The 16,166-nt window shown below is 56.1% G+C and overlaps 1 protein-coding gene and 1 long non-coding RNA gene across 2 annotated transcripts; both read left to right on the top strand.

The window, feature by feature from the left end:
* Nucleotides 1-2,125: 2,125 nt before the first annotated feature.
* Nucleotides 2,126-11,210, top strand: LOC121017510 (antizyme inhibitor 2-like). The gene is given in 12 exon segments (XM_040455753.1): nucleotides 2,126-2,161; nucleotides 2,826-2,926; nucleotides 3,174-3,233; nucleotides 4,130-4,313; nucleotides 5,278-5,451; nucleotides 5,871-6,043; nucleotides 6,698-6,832; nucleotides 7,728-7,893; nucleotides 8,235-8,382; nucleotides 9,675-9,775; nucleotides 10,571-10,788; nucleotides 11,141-11,210. Coding segments are annotated over 12 exon segments (1,566 nt in total).
* A 51-nt stretch (nucleotides 11,211-11,261) lies between these two features.
* Nucleotides 11,262-12,642, top strand: LOC121018222 (uncharacterized). Its single transcript, XR_005785094.1, has 2 exons — nucleotides 11,262-11,323; nucleotides 12,321-12,642. It is a non-coding gene; the product is annotated as an uncharacterized LOC121018222 (long non-coding RNA).
* Nucleotides 12,643-16,166: the final 3,524 nt, after the last annotated feature.

Raw genomic sequence — 16,166 nt, forward strand, 5'->3', positions numbered from 1 at the left:
ATGTCCAGTTGTCCCAACATTAAATAAATATTCCTCAAATATTTCTCAACATTCATTCAGGGGGGATTTTTGTGGATAAGTATGGGCCTGTTAGTGACAGCACCCCACCTCTCCTGTCCTAAGCAGTTCAGCTCTGCCCAAACTTGCAGCCCTCCTTTGGCAAAGCAAAAGTCCACAGTTCAGCAGACCCAGTCTGTCCTAAAGCCAGGTTGAAGCATAAGAAGTGATTACATGATCATAACCTCACTCCAAGTGATCTACCAAAGTGTGATTTCCAGTCTCATACTGAGATTTGGTAAGACTCAGTTTTCTTCTCTGGCTTTCTTTCTCTCCTCTCATTGTTTCTTGGCGTTTTGGTGCTTCAGTAGCTGAGCTGTTTGAATCTTGAACCTGACGCTGACCGAATGACTCCCATAAGCAGTAGGAAGCATGATTCAAACACCTTCCAGGGTGATAGAAGAGTGTCCCTGGCAAAGAGAGCACTCGTGCCAAGGAAAGCAAACCATCGCAGCTTTGGAGAGAGGGCAGAGACCTTCAGGGTGGTGTATATAGCTGGAGAGACTAGGAACTGGGTAAGGACCGTCCTTCAGGATTGTGTACGTGGAAAGGGAGGCTCGTGAAGGAATGTGTAGTGTTCCTTTCCATCTCCAAGCACCTAGTTTGGTCTAGATCAAGTCTGGGTCAGATAATCATCTTATTAGAGAGATTCTCTGGGCTCTGGATGCCACACTCTGCCCCTCCACTTTCACATCTGTAAGACCAATACTTGATATGTATCAGCTTCAAAGCCTGGGAAATTCCCGTCTCCCTTCTTCCATCAGCTACACTCTTTTCTATCCCTCTGGGACCGGGCTTGTTCCCACCTTTGAGTCTTTGCACTAGCTGCCACCTGTGCCTGAAATGTTCTCCCCTAGTGTTTAGCCTGGCTGGCACCTACTTATCCTTGAGGGCTCAGTTAAATGTCTTTACCCCTAAGAAGCCTCTGACCACCTGTGCTCATCCTGGGTCTCCTTGCCTCCAGATCCTCTTTTTGTCCCTCCCCCTCTCTGTTTTGTCTCCCAGGGGGCTGGCTTCCAGCAGAGGTCAGTCACTGGGGGCACCAGCAGGAGACTGGGAGTCCAGGGGAACAGTCAGGAAACGATTCCCCCCTCCCCTCTGTCCCAGGTAGCTTCCTATGGTCAGTGGCTCTGTCTCTGTGGTTCCAGCTTCCACATAAGTGACCTCATGGTTTGGAGAGCAACCCCTCTCCTGTTGCCCCAGCAGCCCAGGCATGGAAACGACTTCCTGCCAGGATCCAGCTTGCTTGACTCTTTCCTGTCTGGTCCTCAGCTCCCTTCATCACCCACGGAAAATATTCTCTGGTTTTTATGGTTAGACCCTAACTGATATCCCTCCCAAGCTAAAGTGTACTCCCAAATTCTTGTTCAATTCAAGGGCACGGAGCCTTTCTCCTCAAGCCGCCCCTCAAGATTGAGGGTTCCTTCTTTCCAGGTTCTTTCTGATTCTGACGGGGTTCTGATGGTCAGTCATTAGGAGTCTGGCCTTCACCTGTGTGCTTTTCCTTGCGAGCCTACCTGGGGTAGGTGAGTTACCCTGGCTCGTGGGACATGGAGGGGTGTTCCTCGCTGGGCTCCCCTGCTTCATGGCGATCTGGGCTGCTCAGCTCTACTCATATGGATTTGCTTAGAGCCAACAAGCTGGGGTCAGGCTTGTGGACCTGCAGCCCCTAAGGGCAAGGCAAGGTGTCAGCTGTCCCTGCCCCAGGCTGGCAGTGTCACTCTACATTTGGCAGGTGACTCACGGAGCTTCTTGCCCACTCTTAATCCAGGTACTGAGCTTGTCTTCGTGCTAAGGTTGCAGTCCCTTGGGGATTGCCTGTCTGATGCAGATTCATGCTGTCCTGTGTCCCCCAGGTAAGTAGCTGGCTCTGGGTAGAAGCCACCTCATGAGTTGCTGGAAGACTAAATTTCCCATAATGCCTGATACTTATTTAGGGCTTCGTCTTGTTGGCTGTTCTGGGATTGTCATCAGGTTTCCTAGAATGTGCTGGCTCTTTGCTCAGCTCTTTGCAGATGACATCTCATTTCATCTCATTTAATCCTCACGGCCACCCTGTGGTGCAGACATGGTTATCACCTCCATCTTGCCGATGATGGAACCGGTTCCCAGGGGGAAGCCACCTGCCCAAAGTCTACTAGCATGTAAGAAACTAAGCTAGAAGTGGGTTCTACCTGAACCTGTCTGGGGCAGGAGTAGGTGGGAGTCTCTCCAAAACCAAGGACTTTGCCATCTTGTTTGGAATCACACAGCAGAAGGACTTGTCTAGCTCTTTCTCCCCTCACCCACCATTTTACAGGTGGGATTCCTGAGGCCTCTAGATATTACAGGATTAGCCCCATGCCCTCCTCAAATCCAGGCTCTTCCTGTTGCCCCTTCTAGATTTTTTTTTAACGTTTATTTTTGAGAGACAGAGAGAGACAGAGCGTGAGGAAGGGAGGGACAGAGAGAGAAGGAGACACAGAATCCGAATCAGGCTCCAGGCTCTGAGATGTCAGCACGGAGCCCGACATGGGGCTTGAACCCATGAACCCTAAGATCATGATCTGAGTGGAAGTCGGATGCTTAACCGACTGAGCCACCCAGGGACCCCGTGACCCTGCCTAGATTTTTAAGCCCCCGGAGCCTGAGGGAGATGGGACAGGGGTAGGGGCATTGACTCTTGATGGGAGAGGGAAAGGCGGGGAGGCCTCAAGCAAGAAGAATGTGGGGCAGGGCTGGCCAAGAAGCAGCAGCAGCAGACTCCCTGCTGGCCCTCCTTGAAACAGGAAGAGAAGGCTTTGGGTCACAGCACGGAGGTGGGCGTAAGCCCACAGGAGGCCACAGATGACACCCCAGAGGTGGGGCAGCTGCAAAGCGGTGTCAGCAGGTGGGTCAGCAGGTGACTGGCGAGACCTGGGAAGACCACACAGGGAGGGTAGGGAGAGGGTGGGGATGGAATGTGCCTGGACACCAAGCGAGGGTGACGTAGACAGAGAACCTTCCAGTGAAGCATTTAAATCTCTGGTGGAGAGCAGAGACACTGCCTGAGGAGAGACGAGCCCGTGCTCTGAAGCAGTGGAACCGACTCATAACTGAAGCCTGAGGTCCTGATTGTGTCCCTGCTTCACCTCCAGGTTTGCTGAGTCATCTGGAGACTTTGGACCCCAGGATTCTCCATCCGTGAAGGAGGGACGGTGGGTGACAGGGTTTCCAGGGTCTCTCAACCCTGATCCTTGCTGATGGTCACATCTAACAGGAATCTGACTTCTCTCCATGTGTCTGCCATGTGGGTGACCTAGGAGGGCTTATTCTCTGGGTTTGGGAGGCTTAGGCTGAGCGGGCAGGGCGGCTGAGGTGTGGAGGGACAGCCCCTGAGCTCCGGGCTGAGGTCTGATGTTCCTTCAGGAATTTACCGGAAGCTCAGGACACCATAGATCCCAGTGCCCTGGGCTGTGCCTGAGGACGCAGGTTGAGATGGACCCCAGGTAAGTCCAGGTGTGGAGTGGGGACCGTGGGTGTGGCCCTAAGTGCTGAGTCAGGACTCTGGCTGCAGGCTGCCCTCACGTCAGTCTCAGGGATGTGTGGCCAACAGCAGGTCCAGTGGCAGCTCTAGGGAGCTCAGGTGCCAGTCCTAGCTCGGCCACCGACCTCTTGGTGACCGTGCATGAGTCTCCTCCTTTCTCTGAACCTCTTGTCCCTGTGTGTACAATGGGCTTGTTGGATGAGATCATGTCTTGGGCCCCAGCTCTGAGTCTCATAATCTGAAGATCTTGAACTCCTCGCTTACCCTTCCTGCGCCTCTGTTTTCTCACCTGTGAACGGGGACATGTGTGTGAAGGAGCCCGGGAGAGGACGCCAGCCCTCTATTCTATACACACGGTGTGTGCATCTTGCTTGGGCTTCCTTTGTCTCTGAAGAGCCCAGGCCAGTGGCCCATGCTACAGATGGGAAAATTTACCAGGGCGCCATGGGGGTCTTTGTGGCAAAAAGGAGGGCCGAGGACTGGCTGGCTTGGGAACACTGGCCTCTGGGACTTGCAGGGAGCTGGGAGAAGGGAGGAGGCCAGGTCCTTAGAGCAAAACCTTTCCAGGACTCCGGAACTGTGCCTGATGGAAGGATCTGTTGAAGGGTCGGGCACCAGCACCCCCCTTGGGAAGCCGAAGGAGAGTCAAGGACCCCCTGGAAGCGTGTGGCCAAAGGAGCTCATCGCACTGGAGCCTGGGGAATCTGCCTGGCAGGTGGCCCTGAAGAAGATCCAGGAGCTATCGGATTCAGTAGGAGGGAGAAGGAGGAAGAGGGAGGGACAGGGAGGGAAGGGGAGGGCGGGGGAGCAGAGAAGCGGAGTCTCAGTCCCTACTTTGGTGGACAAGAAATAAGACTTTCAATTTCGTGGTTTTATAGGTCAGTTTACTAGGACTTACTCCAAGCCTCAGCTCTGCTGGGGGTCAGTCAGGGAATAGTTTTCTGTGTCCCCTTTTTGCACCTCCCATCATCACGTGGAATTTTATCCAGCGCCAGGCTGCCTAGTTGAGGGTTGGAGCCGTTTCGTCCTCACTTTGATCTACAAAGACTATTGCCCTCATGTCTCCCGTTTAATTTTTTTTTGTTTGTTTATTTTTGGGGGAGAGAGAGAGAGACAGAACATGAGCAGGGGAGGGGCAGGCAGAGAGACAGAGACTCAGAATCGGAAGCAGGCTCCAGGCTCTGAGCCGTCCGCACAGCGGGGCTCGAACTCACGGACCGTGAGATCATGACCTGAGCCGAAGTCGGACACTTCACTGAGCCACCCTGGAGCCCCTTGTCTCCCTGTTTAAAGCGTTAGAAGATCTGGAGTCAGGGGTCGCCTGGGTGGTTCGGTCGGTGAAGCGTCCAACTCTTAGCTTCGGCTCAGGTCAAGATCTCTTGGTTCATGAGATCGAGCCCTGTGTCAGGCTCTACGCCGACAGTGCGGAGCCTGATTGGGATTCTCTCTCCCTCTCTCTCTGTTCCTCCCCCACGCATTCTCTCTCTCTCTCTCTCTCTCAAAATAAATAAATAAACTTAAAAAAAAAAAAAGACCTGGGGTCAAATCCTGTTTGTACTTGCTGCATGACCTTGAACCAGTGACTTTGTGTTTCCGAGCCCGTTTCCCCATCTCTAAAATGGTGGTGCCAATAGTACTTACCACGCTGAGTCGTCGTGAAAGTGAAGTGAGTGCCCACTACCCAGCCTCCCTGCCCTCCTTCCCTGCCCTGCCAGGACCACCGAGACCCCTTCATGGTAGCCGACCTGGGTGTGCTGGCCAGCCGTCACCAGGCCTTCTGCCAGGCCCTGCCACGGGTCTCGCCCTTCTACGCGGTAAAGTGCAGCAGCAGTGTGTGGGTGCTGCGTGTTCTGAACACCCTGGGCACCGGCTTCGACTGCGCCAGCCAGGTGAGCCTGTGTCCCCTGCTGCCGTCACAGGCCTGACACTTCCTGGGGGAAAGGCCAGCCGCTAGGGAGCTGGGGCTGGGGACTGCGGCACCTAGAACCCTGGCTGACACCTGTCTTTGAGGGAATGAATGAATGAACCATGGGTGGTCGGCCTTCCACTGGGCCATGCGACCCGGCAGGCAACCAGTGAGTGGAGGGACCACAGGCTTTGGGTTCACGGGCACCACCATGTCACCTGAACCCCAAGTTCTTCCTCTTTAAACTGGGACCAACTGCGCTTTGCTCGGAGTCGTCTAGGAGACTAAATAGCACATATGTGCCCAGCGCGGTGCCGGGTGCAGAGTACGGGTTCAGTCAAGGGCAGCCCCTTGCGGGGGGAGGGGCAGCGAGCCAGCTCCTGGCTCTGTCACCCTTGCCAGGTGGAGCTGGATCAAGTGCTGGGCCTGGGCGTGGCCCCCTCACGCATCATCTACGCCAACCCCTGCAAGCCTGTCTCCCACATCCAGTATGCTGCCCGCCACGGGGTGCGGCTCCTGACCTTCGACAGCGAGGAGGAGCTGACCAAGGTGGCCCAGCACTACCCCGGGGCCAGGTGAGACCAGCGGGGTGGTGCAAGCAGGCGGAGACAGGCGGAGCAAGGACCAGCTGGCCTGGGGCCCCTGCCAGGGGAGTTGGGCCTCCTCCGCGACCAGATGAAGGTGGTCCCATGGGGTGATTTGGGAGAGAGACTCAAGCAGCAAAGTCTAAGAATTTGAGTCAGTGGGCCCAATGTCTTCCCTGGCGCACACTGGTGCCACAAAAAAAAAAAAAAAAAAAAGCACTGCTTATGTCTGCGTAGACACTGGGCAAAGCCTGGCATTAGGAGGTCTAGGGTCAGGGGACCTTAATGAAAAAAGCACTCACATCAGAGTCAGGGAGACCTGGGCTCACGTCTCAGCTTCATTTGCACATGCTGTGTGGTCTTGGGAAAGTTATCTAACGTCTCTGATCCTGTAGCATGGAGACCTACAGAAGGTGTATTTATCATTTTATTGCTTTCCTGCTTCTTCTTGCCTGAGCAAAAATCTGTAAGTGGTGAGTGTTTTAGTTCCTTGGCATTCCGTGGCTGGACAGTCCAGAGGAACTAGGCAGGGGCGGGTGGGAACGTGGAGAGAGATTGGGGGGGCGGGGGCGGGATGATAAACCATCCAGGCCTCGGGACTCATGTGTGTAAGAACCCTTGGCATCTTTCACACCCCTCTCCCAGGCTGGTCCTCCGGCTGTTGACCGAGGACAGCGAGAGCATCTTTCCCCTGAGCGCCAAGTTCGGGGCAAGCCTGGAGGCGTGTGAACGTCTGCTCAAGTCTGCCAGGGACCTGGGCTTGGCTGTGGTCGGAACCAGGTGAGAGCACTGGTTTTCCCTGCCTGGGAAGCACACTCTGAATCTCCAAGGCACTTGCCTTGGGTGCAAAATTTAAGGGGGCATCAAAACACCTTTAATACAATATATTTTTTTTAAACATCAAAATTAATGCAAAAAATCCACGATGAGGAAAGTATCAAAATTTAAACTTAAAACTTCTGTATTTCATTCGTTGTGCACGTGTTTGCATCAATCTTGCTTCGATGAGTCGGTCAAGTGTCCAACCTTGGCTCGGGTCATGATCTCACAGGTCCAGAGTTCGAGCCCCGCGCGGGGCGCTGTGCTGACGGCTCAGAGCCTGGAGCCTGCTTCGATTTCTGTGTCTCCCTCTCTCTCTGCCCCTCCCCTGCTCACGCTCTGTCTCCGTCTCTCTCTCAAAAATGAATGACCGTTAAAAAAAATTGAAAAAAAGATCGCATTCAATGTTACTTATCTTGATGGCTTAGTGTTCAGGCACTGCCTTAAATTTCGCACCTGAGGAGAGGGCCTCACTCGCCTCACCCTACCTGGCCCTGATTGGTCCCCCGGCCCGCCCTGCGATTTGGGGTTCTGTTCACAGAAGGGGAGCCCCGCAGCTCCCCTTCTGGGGCTGGGAGCGCTGGGAGGCGGCAGCTGAGAGAAGTGACTGCCGCACCACCTCGAGGACCCCGATTCCGGGCCTGTCGCGTGCAATGCATGTGTCCCCGGGGACACGCACGTGTATGTCCCAGGTTGCACGTTTCTGTGGGCCGGTGTAGTCACACGTGTCTTGCTGTGTGTATATGCGTGCTGGTCTCCACATCTTACCCCCGTTGGTGTTTCTGAACGTCCCTCTTCTTACTGACCCTTGTGTTTCCATGTGTGGTTCCCCACATGTCATTTGACACGTGTCCAGCTTCCACGTGGGCTCGAACTGCCGAACACCGCACAGCTTCAGGCAGGCCATCGCTGACTGCCGGCGTGTATTTGAGATGGGCCGAGCGTTCGGGCATGACATGAGCCTCCTGGACATCGGAGGGGGCTTCCCCGGAGGGGACGGCTGTGAGCCTCAGTTTGAGGAGGTCAGAGAGGAGGACGAGAGGGAACCTGGGCTGGGTCCAGGGGACAGTGGGTGTGTGTGTTTGTGTGTAGGGCGAGTTCTTGGAACTGAGTCACGTGCATGCATGTGGCTGGGGTTTGTCTTGATTGCCGTGGTTCCAAATTCAGACATCTCAGAGCGCTAGACTTGCTGTGTGTCCTTGGACAAGTCCCTTCCCCTCTCTGGGCCTCCGTTTCTGTTTCCTTGCTGGTCAAGGGGGGACGATAACACTTTCCACAGTGCTGTTATGGGAATGGAGGGGGATGATGCAGGTAAAGCCCCCACATAGGGACTGGTCACCTTAGGGTCTCTCTGTCCCTGTAGATGGCGAGAGTGATCAATGCCGCCCTGGCCCAGGACTTCCCCGAGGGGAGTGGTGTTGAGATCATCGCGGAGCCTGGACGCTTCTATGCGGCGTCTGTCTGCATGGCTGCCGTCAACATCATTGCCAAGAAGGCTGTGCTGGAGTCTGGTGTGTGGGCCAGCACTGGGTGGGGAGGGCACTGTCCAGATGTTCCCAGGCCCTGGGGGGAGAGGACGGACAGGGGGTCTGGGCTGCACCCCTGGTACCTAATGGGAGTAGAAATGAACCTGTTAATATCACTATCGTGCTGTTCTCAAATAGCCTGGGAGGTAGAGAACCAAGGCGAAGCCTCTACTCTTCCTGAGCGGTCAGTGAATGCGTATTGTGTTTACGGAGGCAAAGTCACGGGCTACAGCTCGTGAGGTCACAGACACCACTGTGCTGCTGTGCCTCTGAAATTCTTCGAGCAAGTGCCTTCTAGCAGGTGCAGACCCTGCAACAAAAAACATACCGAGTAAAGACAAATTCTCGTTGATTTATTTATTTCTGAGAGACAGAGAGAGAGGGAGAGAGAGAGCAAGTGGGGGGAGGGCAGAAAGAGAGGGGAAGAGAGAGTCCCAAGCAGGCTCTGCACTGACAGGGCGGAGCCTGCTTGGGATTCTCTCTCTCTCTCTGGCCCTCCCCCACCCGCTATCTCAAAATAAATAAATAAATTACAAATTAAAAAACAAAAAACAAAAAACAGAGGTCAGTGTACAATCCCGAGTTTAGATTCAAGGAAGCAATACTCTGTGGACAGACTAAGTGGCTGTGAAGAAACTGGCTCGGTAGTGGGTCACGTCTGACAGATCTGGCGGGCCCGGGTGACCCCAGCTCAATACGCACCAGGAGTGTGATGGGGCTATGAGAAAGCCACTATCTGTGCTTGCTTCAGCAACATCAACGGAGGCAGGGTATTTAGGCGGAGGGAGGTGAGAGTCAGGCTCCAGTCTGTGACTGTCAGAGTCAGATACTGTTTTCAAACGTATCTGAGGTTTGTTTTCATCAGGTAACAGAAGACACCCAGGCATGGAGATAACTGTCCCGGAGGAAGAGAGTTTTTAGTCACGGTTCCCTAGAAGTAGGAGACCGGGCATAGCTCGCAGGGCCCCGGGGGAAGGACCAGGGTGCGTGGGGCAGGAGGAGCAAGCAGGAGCTCTCAGGGGGAGAGCCTCTGGTGTGGTTGTCGGGGGACGGCATGGGGGAGGCGGGTGAGCTGGCTGGGCAGAGGGGGCGGCGGGAGCCCAGAAGACAGGCCTCCACCTTGCTTGGGCTCCAGAAGACCCCTGAGACAGAGAACAGGTGTTACCAGCACTGGGTAGCGGGTCTGGGCCCCTCCCAAGGGCGCTGCGCTCAGGGGTTGAGGGTCAGCGGGGAGACTGGCCAAGCACATCGCCGTCCTGCCCTCTCCCCACTCCCAGGAGGCCGCCGGAAACTGCTGTACTATCTCAACGATGGCCACTACGGCATCTTCCGCGTCTTCCTCAGGGAGCCTGCCCCCAGCACGCCCATTGTGGTGAAGGTAAGGGTGTGGCTTTGGCACTCCTGGACTCGAAGGCCCCTAAGTCCGGCCCCCAGTCCTGAGAGGCAGGGGTGCTTGCAGCCAGGTGGGGAGGTAAAGGACCTCAGACCCTCTGTGGTTTGCAGGTGGCCATTCCACGTGCTTGCACAAGGACACACACCGGGGTGCCTACGTGTATCTGCACGTGTGATTCCGTATGTGTGCGTTTCTTTGTGTGGGCCTGATGATCTGCGCTTGTGCGGGTGGGTGGGGGCAGGTCCGTGAGTCTGCATCGGTGCGCGTGCGTGTCTGTTTGGCGATGCGTGTTTCCACGTACGTCTCTACATGCACGCACTTGTGTTTCCAGAATCCCTGAGTGCGGCCGGTGCAGGAGGCTTAGGAAGGGGAGAGTCTCACACTCTGATCCACACTAGATCACCTGGAGAGCTTTGAAACACCCCAGTGCCCAGGCGATGCCCTAGACCACTGAAATCAGAATTGAGATGGGTGGAGACCCTGGCATTGGTCCTTGGTTAAAACTCCCCAGGTGATCCCCATGAGTGATTATTGAATAAAACCCTCTCATTTTGTAGGGGAAAGCCAAGTCCCATCAGTGCCTGCATCTGTGAACTGGCACAGTTGGAATGTGTTGCTAGAATACGAACTCCATGAAGGCGGGGTTGGTCTTTATGGGTGGCCGGTAGGGTCCTTGCTGGTGCCTTCCTGCTCGGGCCCTGGGCGCATTACCCGCCAGCCCGGGGAGTGGGCTGGGGGAACCAGGGGGTTCTCTGAGTCCCTGCCCTTTGCTCCCTGCAGGAGCTCTGCTCGGACCCACCCCTCTTCCCCTGCACCCTGTACGGTCCCACATGTGATGCCTTTGACAAGCTCTTCTGAGAGGAGGTGCAGCTGCCGGAGCTGGATGTGGGTGACTGGCTTGTCTTCCCCTCCATGGGCGCTTATACGTCCTCTATGAGCTCCACCTTCAATGGCTTCCCGCCTGCCTCCACCTACTACGCCATGGAACCCAAGCTCAGGTGTCTGGAAGGAGAAAGAAGGGACAGACCACTGAGGGGATCTCCGCAGGGTCTGAGCTTGGCGAGGGGAGCTTGTGGCTAAGCTCTGGGGCCCTAGGCCTAGGAAATACCCTACTCCCTGCCGCTGGCCCCAGCAAAGCTCCAATGGTCTGACTGCTCTTTGACACTGGCCTCTGCCTTTGGCTTTGACCCTGTCACAGCCTCTCCCCACCTGGGTGGCTCCAACAGCTCTGACGTGCACACGCCTTTGAAGGCAAGATCAGGCAGCCCTAGGGCCCCAGCTGACCCTCAGTCCCATGGTCAAGGCCCCACTCTGCTCTGTTTGTGACGGCTCCCTGGTTTCCTCCCCTAGCAGCTTCCAGGTCCCTCACAGCCTCTGCCCCAGCGTCCCCTCTCTGCCCACCCTAAGGCTCACCCCCTGAGGTGCAGAGGGGACTCTAGAACCTTCCTTTACTGGTGCAATCTTCCCACAGGAGCCTGCTGGGGACGGCACCTTAGGCTGGGAGGTGGTGGTGGAGATGCTCCAGACTCCGTGGTATGTCCACGCGGGGACACGTGGGGTGGGCGTGGGGGGCCGCCACAGGGGTGGGCGAGAGGTTTGGGTGCTTCTGAAGTGACGAGGCAACTTTCAAGGTTCAAAATTGTTTATCTCCCAAAGTGGACCTGACGTCTAGGCCGGCTCCTCTGGCAGCCACTACCCCCCCCCCCCGCCTGCCCCTGACCCCCTCCCCACCCCACCCCAGATCCTGGTCCTGGGGACGGGGGCTGAGAACCTTGCGGCTTTACAACAAGTGGCCCCGGAGGCTACGTCCTAGGCTGGGAGGCAGCCTGCACTGAGCGGTACCTTGAGATCTTTCCCCCTTCCTTTCATTCAGTTAGCGAGCCCTGTGTGGTTCCAGAAAGGTCGGCATGAGCTACGGGCACCCAGTCTAGTGGTGAGAGCACTGGCTTTGGAGTGCTCAGACGGGCCTGGGAGGAAGCCAGGCTCCGCCACAGAGGAACAGTGCTGGCAGTGCCTCGGTTTCCCCATCTGTGAAGAGAGGATAATATTAGTTTCCCCCCCCCCCCCAGGGTTGTTGAGAGGAAGAAGTCATATAGTGCAAATCCTCAAGCAAGGTCCGTTCACGCCCAGGGCCCCGCCTCTGGCTGCCCCTGGTCCCGGGCCAGCCCCATGGTCTGGGCATCCTCAGGGAGCCACATAGCATCTGGCCACACAGCTAATGGGCCAAGTGAGTGCCTCGGGCCTGGCCTCAGCCTCAGAAACCCCCAGGCTGCAAGGTTGGATGGACAAGGTATGAATATAACCAAGTCCGAAATAGGGTGGACACTACTGTGTGTCCTCTGGGCGCGCTAAAACCTTAAAAACGGTATTTGGGGGAGTTCTGAGCTCAAAAAGGAAATGAGTGTTACAGGGGAGGAGGTTGGCAGAGGTGAGGGTGGGGACAGGTCAGGATGACTGGCCACATTCCTTCAGCAAGTGAAGGCCCAGAGGCCAAAGCCACCCACCTCCTGTGTCCTGTGTCCCTTTTAAGCTTCTGCTGATGAGACGTTCTCCGATCCCCAGCCTCTGCAATGGTCCTCCCCGTCCGCCGGAGTCAGCCCCCCTCGGCCAACACCTCCCAGCATCCCTGGACTAAAGAGAATTGTCCCCCAGATACATGGGAAGGGATGGGCCCCAGACGCCGCCCTAGAAAGCCAGAGGGCTCAGACGGCCTTCAGACAGCCTGTCCCCAATTCATCTCCCGGTGCCTGAGAGTTGGGGGTGGAAACATCCACGCCAACCCCCTCAGAGGTGTCTGGAGGCAGAGACATGAGCGGGCTTTAGGGAAAACATAAAGTTTGCTTCAGATGCAAGAGACGTTGGTGTGTTTTCCGTTTTGCCCTCTGATGCTGTGATTGTGGTTATCCATCCACCCATCTATCCATCTACTCAGCAGAAATCTGAGGGCCGAGTGTGTGCCTGGAGCTGTTCCAGGCACAGGTAACACACAACGAAAAGACGGACAAGACCCCACGCTCACGGAGCGAACCTTCCCGTTGGGAAAAGAGACAGCGTGCACAGACATATAAATACATCACAAACTACAGTGGAGGCAATAAATCCGGTGAGGAAAAATAAAGCAGAGCCAGAGGATGGTGAATGAAGGGAGATGTGCTATTTTAGGTGGGAGGACGCGGGGGAGGCCGGCCTGAGGGGTGGCGTGGGAGCGGAGACCCGAGGGCCGCGAGCGAGGGCCCGTGGGGTTGCTGGGTCACAAGAGTCCCAGGCATGGCAACCTCAAGTTCCAGGCCAGGGATGGAGACTGTCAAAAAAAGAAAAAAGAAAAAAGGCAAGGGGATGAATGGGAGTAGGCAGAGTGAGTGAGGGCAGGTGCCAGGAGGGGAGGAAGAGGAGGGCCCAGGGTTGATTGATCAGGCCTCAAGGTAAGGCAGGGCTTTGACTTTGTTCCTAGCTGGAGGGCAGGCCCTGGAGGGGTTGAGCAGGTGCGCGCGGTGGGAGTGCAGAGAGAAAGGGAGGAGGTTCTTGCCAGCTTGGCGAAATGACGGGTGCTCAGGCGTTTGGTAGTGAGACGTGGCCAGTCCAGGGCAGGGTGGAAAGGTCCTGGCAAAGAATTTGTCGAGGGGCCAGCTGGGGTACCCGGGGCAAGGAGAGGAGTCAAGGACGACTCCCGGGCTCTGGGCCAGAGTTGCTGGTAGGGGAACAGGGACCCTGGGGAGGCGCAGCAGGTCAGGAGGGGTTCAAATCGAGAGCTCAGCTTTGACAAGTCAAGTTGGAGAGGTCTGTCCAGCCTCCAGATGGAGTCACACACAAGTATCTGGTTCCAGGGCCAGGGCCAGGCCTCAGGACAGGGCATACACAGCTGGGTGGCGGGGGGCACTGGGCAATGGCTTCCAGGCCAACCAGGAAGCGAGCGTAGCTAGAGAAGACACAAGGCACATTTCAAAGAGGGAACGCCTGTCGGTGGGGGAGGGGGACGGGGACGGGGAGGCCACCGGTGGTCTTTACCAGAGGCTTTCGGTGTGAGAGAATAGGAAGGTGGCGGAGGTGAGGTCCAGAGAGGACGGGTGAGAGGGTGGGCGAGGGCACGGCTTCCAGGGACTTGTGTCGGACTCGGGCTGCGGACTATGGGAGGGTGGCCGGGAGAAGGGCAGGTCCCGTCAGGAGGTTGAAGATGAGCGATATTACAGCTTGTTTGTAGGCTCAGGAGGATGCTGTGCTGGCTGGCGGGGAAAATAACTAAGATGCAGAAGAGAGGGGCCGGTTACCAACGCGCGACCTGGGGGGGGGGGGGGGGGGCGGGGGGAGGGGACGGTGAGCCTCCAGTGCCCTGGGTGGGAGCTCGGCGGCTCATCCCAGCTAACAGAAGGCAGGGCACACAGCAGCGGCGCCCTGAGGGACCTCGGGAGAGAGTGGGGTTCTCTTCTGATTGCTTCTGTCTTCTCGGTGAAAAACAAGATCCAAGATCCAGGCGGAGAGGGAGGGGGCAGGTGTTTGCAGGAGAGGGGCAGACATGGGGAAGTCACAAGAGGGCGAGAGTGAATGGGCCAGTGACGTGGGGCGCGATTGCCTTGCCCACCGAGGTGTGTGTGGGGCAACCCGGAGCGAGGCCGGGCATTCGGTGTGTTTTGTCTTCATCCACATTCGGCTGCGTGGGTGCAGGGGCACGGCGGAGGGCTCTGCGGTCCAGGCTACACTTATGGCTGGCTACCCCCAAAGCCCCTGCAGTCCTCCAAGCCCTCTCGCGACCCCACATACTGTCCTTCCACAGACACATCTGCTGGAGACTCCTTCACGATGACCCCCCCACTTCGGAGAAGCGAAGGGACCTGGGCACCTAGCGATGAGCGGCAGAGCTGGGGTTAGAATTCACATGCAGGGTCAATGTCAGGGCAGCAGGGGCGTGCACGCTATGTTGAAAGTCATGCGTCCCAGATGGTGGGAAAAAACAAAAACAAAAACAAAAACAAAAACAAAACCAAGCTGGGCAGCTGGGGGATTAAATCTCAGGTGTTTCCTGCCTCGGGAGGGACCAAGGCTTTGTCCAGTTAAACTGTGGTGACTTGCTGCCACCCACTGGCTACTCGTGGTATTGCATCAGGACGGACAGTGCTCAGGATTTGCTTGGCCCACTAAGGATTCACGGCCCGGCCCAACAACGCCTTGTTGCAAGGGTTTGGTGGGAGTTCTCACTCCCCGCTTTTTTTTTTTTTAATTATTTTAATGTTTTTATTTATTTTTGAGACAGAGAGAGACAGAGCATGAATGGGGGAGGGGCAGAGAGAGAGGGAGACACAGAATCGGAAGCAGGCTCCAGGCTCTGAGCCATCATCAGCCCAGAGCCCGACGCGGGGCTCGAACTCACGGACCTTGAGATCGTGACCTGAGCTGAAGTCGGACGCTTAACCGACTGAGCCACCCAGGCGCCCTTCACTTCCCGCTTTGACAAGTGAGAAAATGGAAGCCAAGAGCGGTGTCTTTAAAATTCCGTCTGTACCTCTGGCCTCCATCCGCTCAGGTGTTCATTCATTCAGTAAGCATTCCTGGAACACCTACTCTGTACCAGACGCGGTTTTAGGCGCTGGGATTCAGCAGGAAATAGGCCAGGAGACAGCATTGTTTCTGCGGGGCTGCCGTTTTGGGGGTTCGGGGGGGGGCAGATACTAAACAAGTAAATGGGTGCTGTGGAGGAATTAAGAGGGAGTGGCCGGAGAGGGTGGTTGGGAGATGACATGTGAGGAGAGACCTGATGGCCGAGAGGGTTGGGAAAGACACTCCAGGGGGAGGGAACAGCACTGCAAAGGCCCTGAGGCTCTGCAAGATTTGGGGTTCCAGACCCCGTGGAGCCCAGTGACGCTCCAGCCCATGGCGATCTGTGGAGAAGCACAGCGGCCAGGGCAGACCGTTCTCAGGGGGGTAGTGCCGTTGACCTTCTCTCTGTGAATCCACATCTTCTCTCAACCCCCACCTTACTCACACAGCTGGCCACTCTGCCCTCCAAACTCCTCCTCTCTTAGCTTGGGTGACACCAACCTCCAGCGGCAGGAAGAGCTAGGATCAGTCTCCTGTTACGGTCAAGGCTTAGCGTTCAAACTTGAGTTGTTTCTGGTCTGAAGGAACTCACTGACCTGTCGAAAGCTAGAGCAGGAAATGCTGGAATGTGGAGTCAAAGGTCAAGGTTGACATTTCTGGGAGCTGGGACAGGAGCATGCAGGAGAGAACTGGAGTTATAAGCTGTCGCCGAGCTCTAAGTGTGTGTTTGTGACCCTGTCTGCGGCCAGTGGTGAGCCACCCTTGCAAATGTGTGGAAGCGCGTTTAGAATGAATATTTATAAGTTTGTATACATAGTATGAGTATGCCTTCTTCCACTTCTATGAG

Source organism: Herpailurus yagouaroundi, unplaced genomic scaffold (genome assembly GCF_014898765.1).
Source record: "Herpailurus yagouaroundi ecotype Mexico unplaced genomic scaffold, PumYag 77, whole genome shotgun sequence".
Lineage (NCBI taxonomy): Eukaryota > Metazoa > Chordata > Mammalia > Carnivora > Felidae > Herpailurus > Herpailurus yagouaroundi.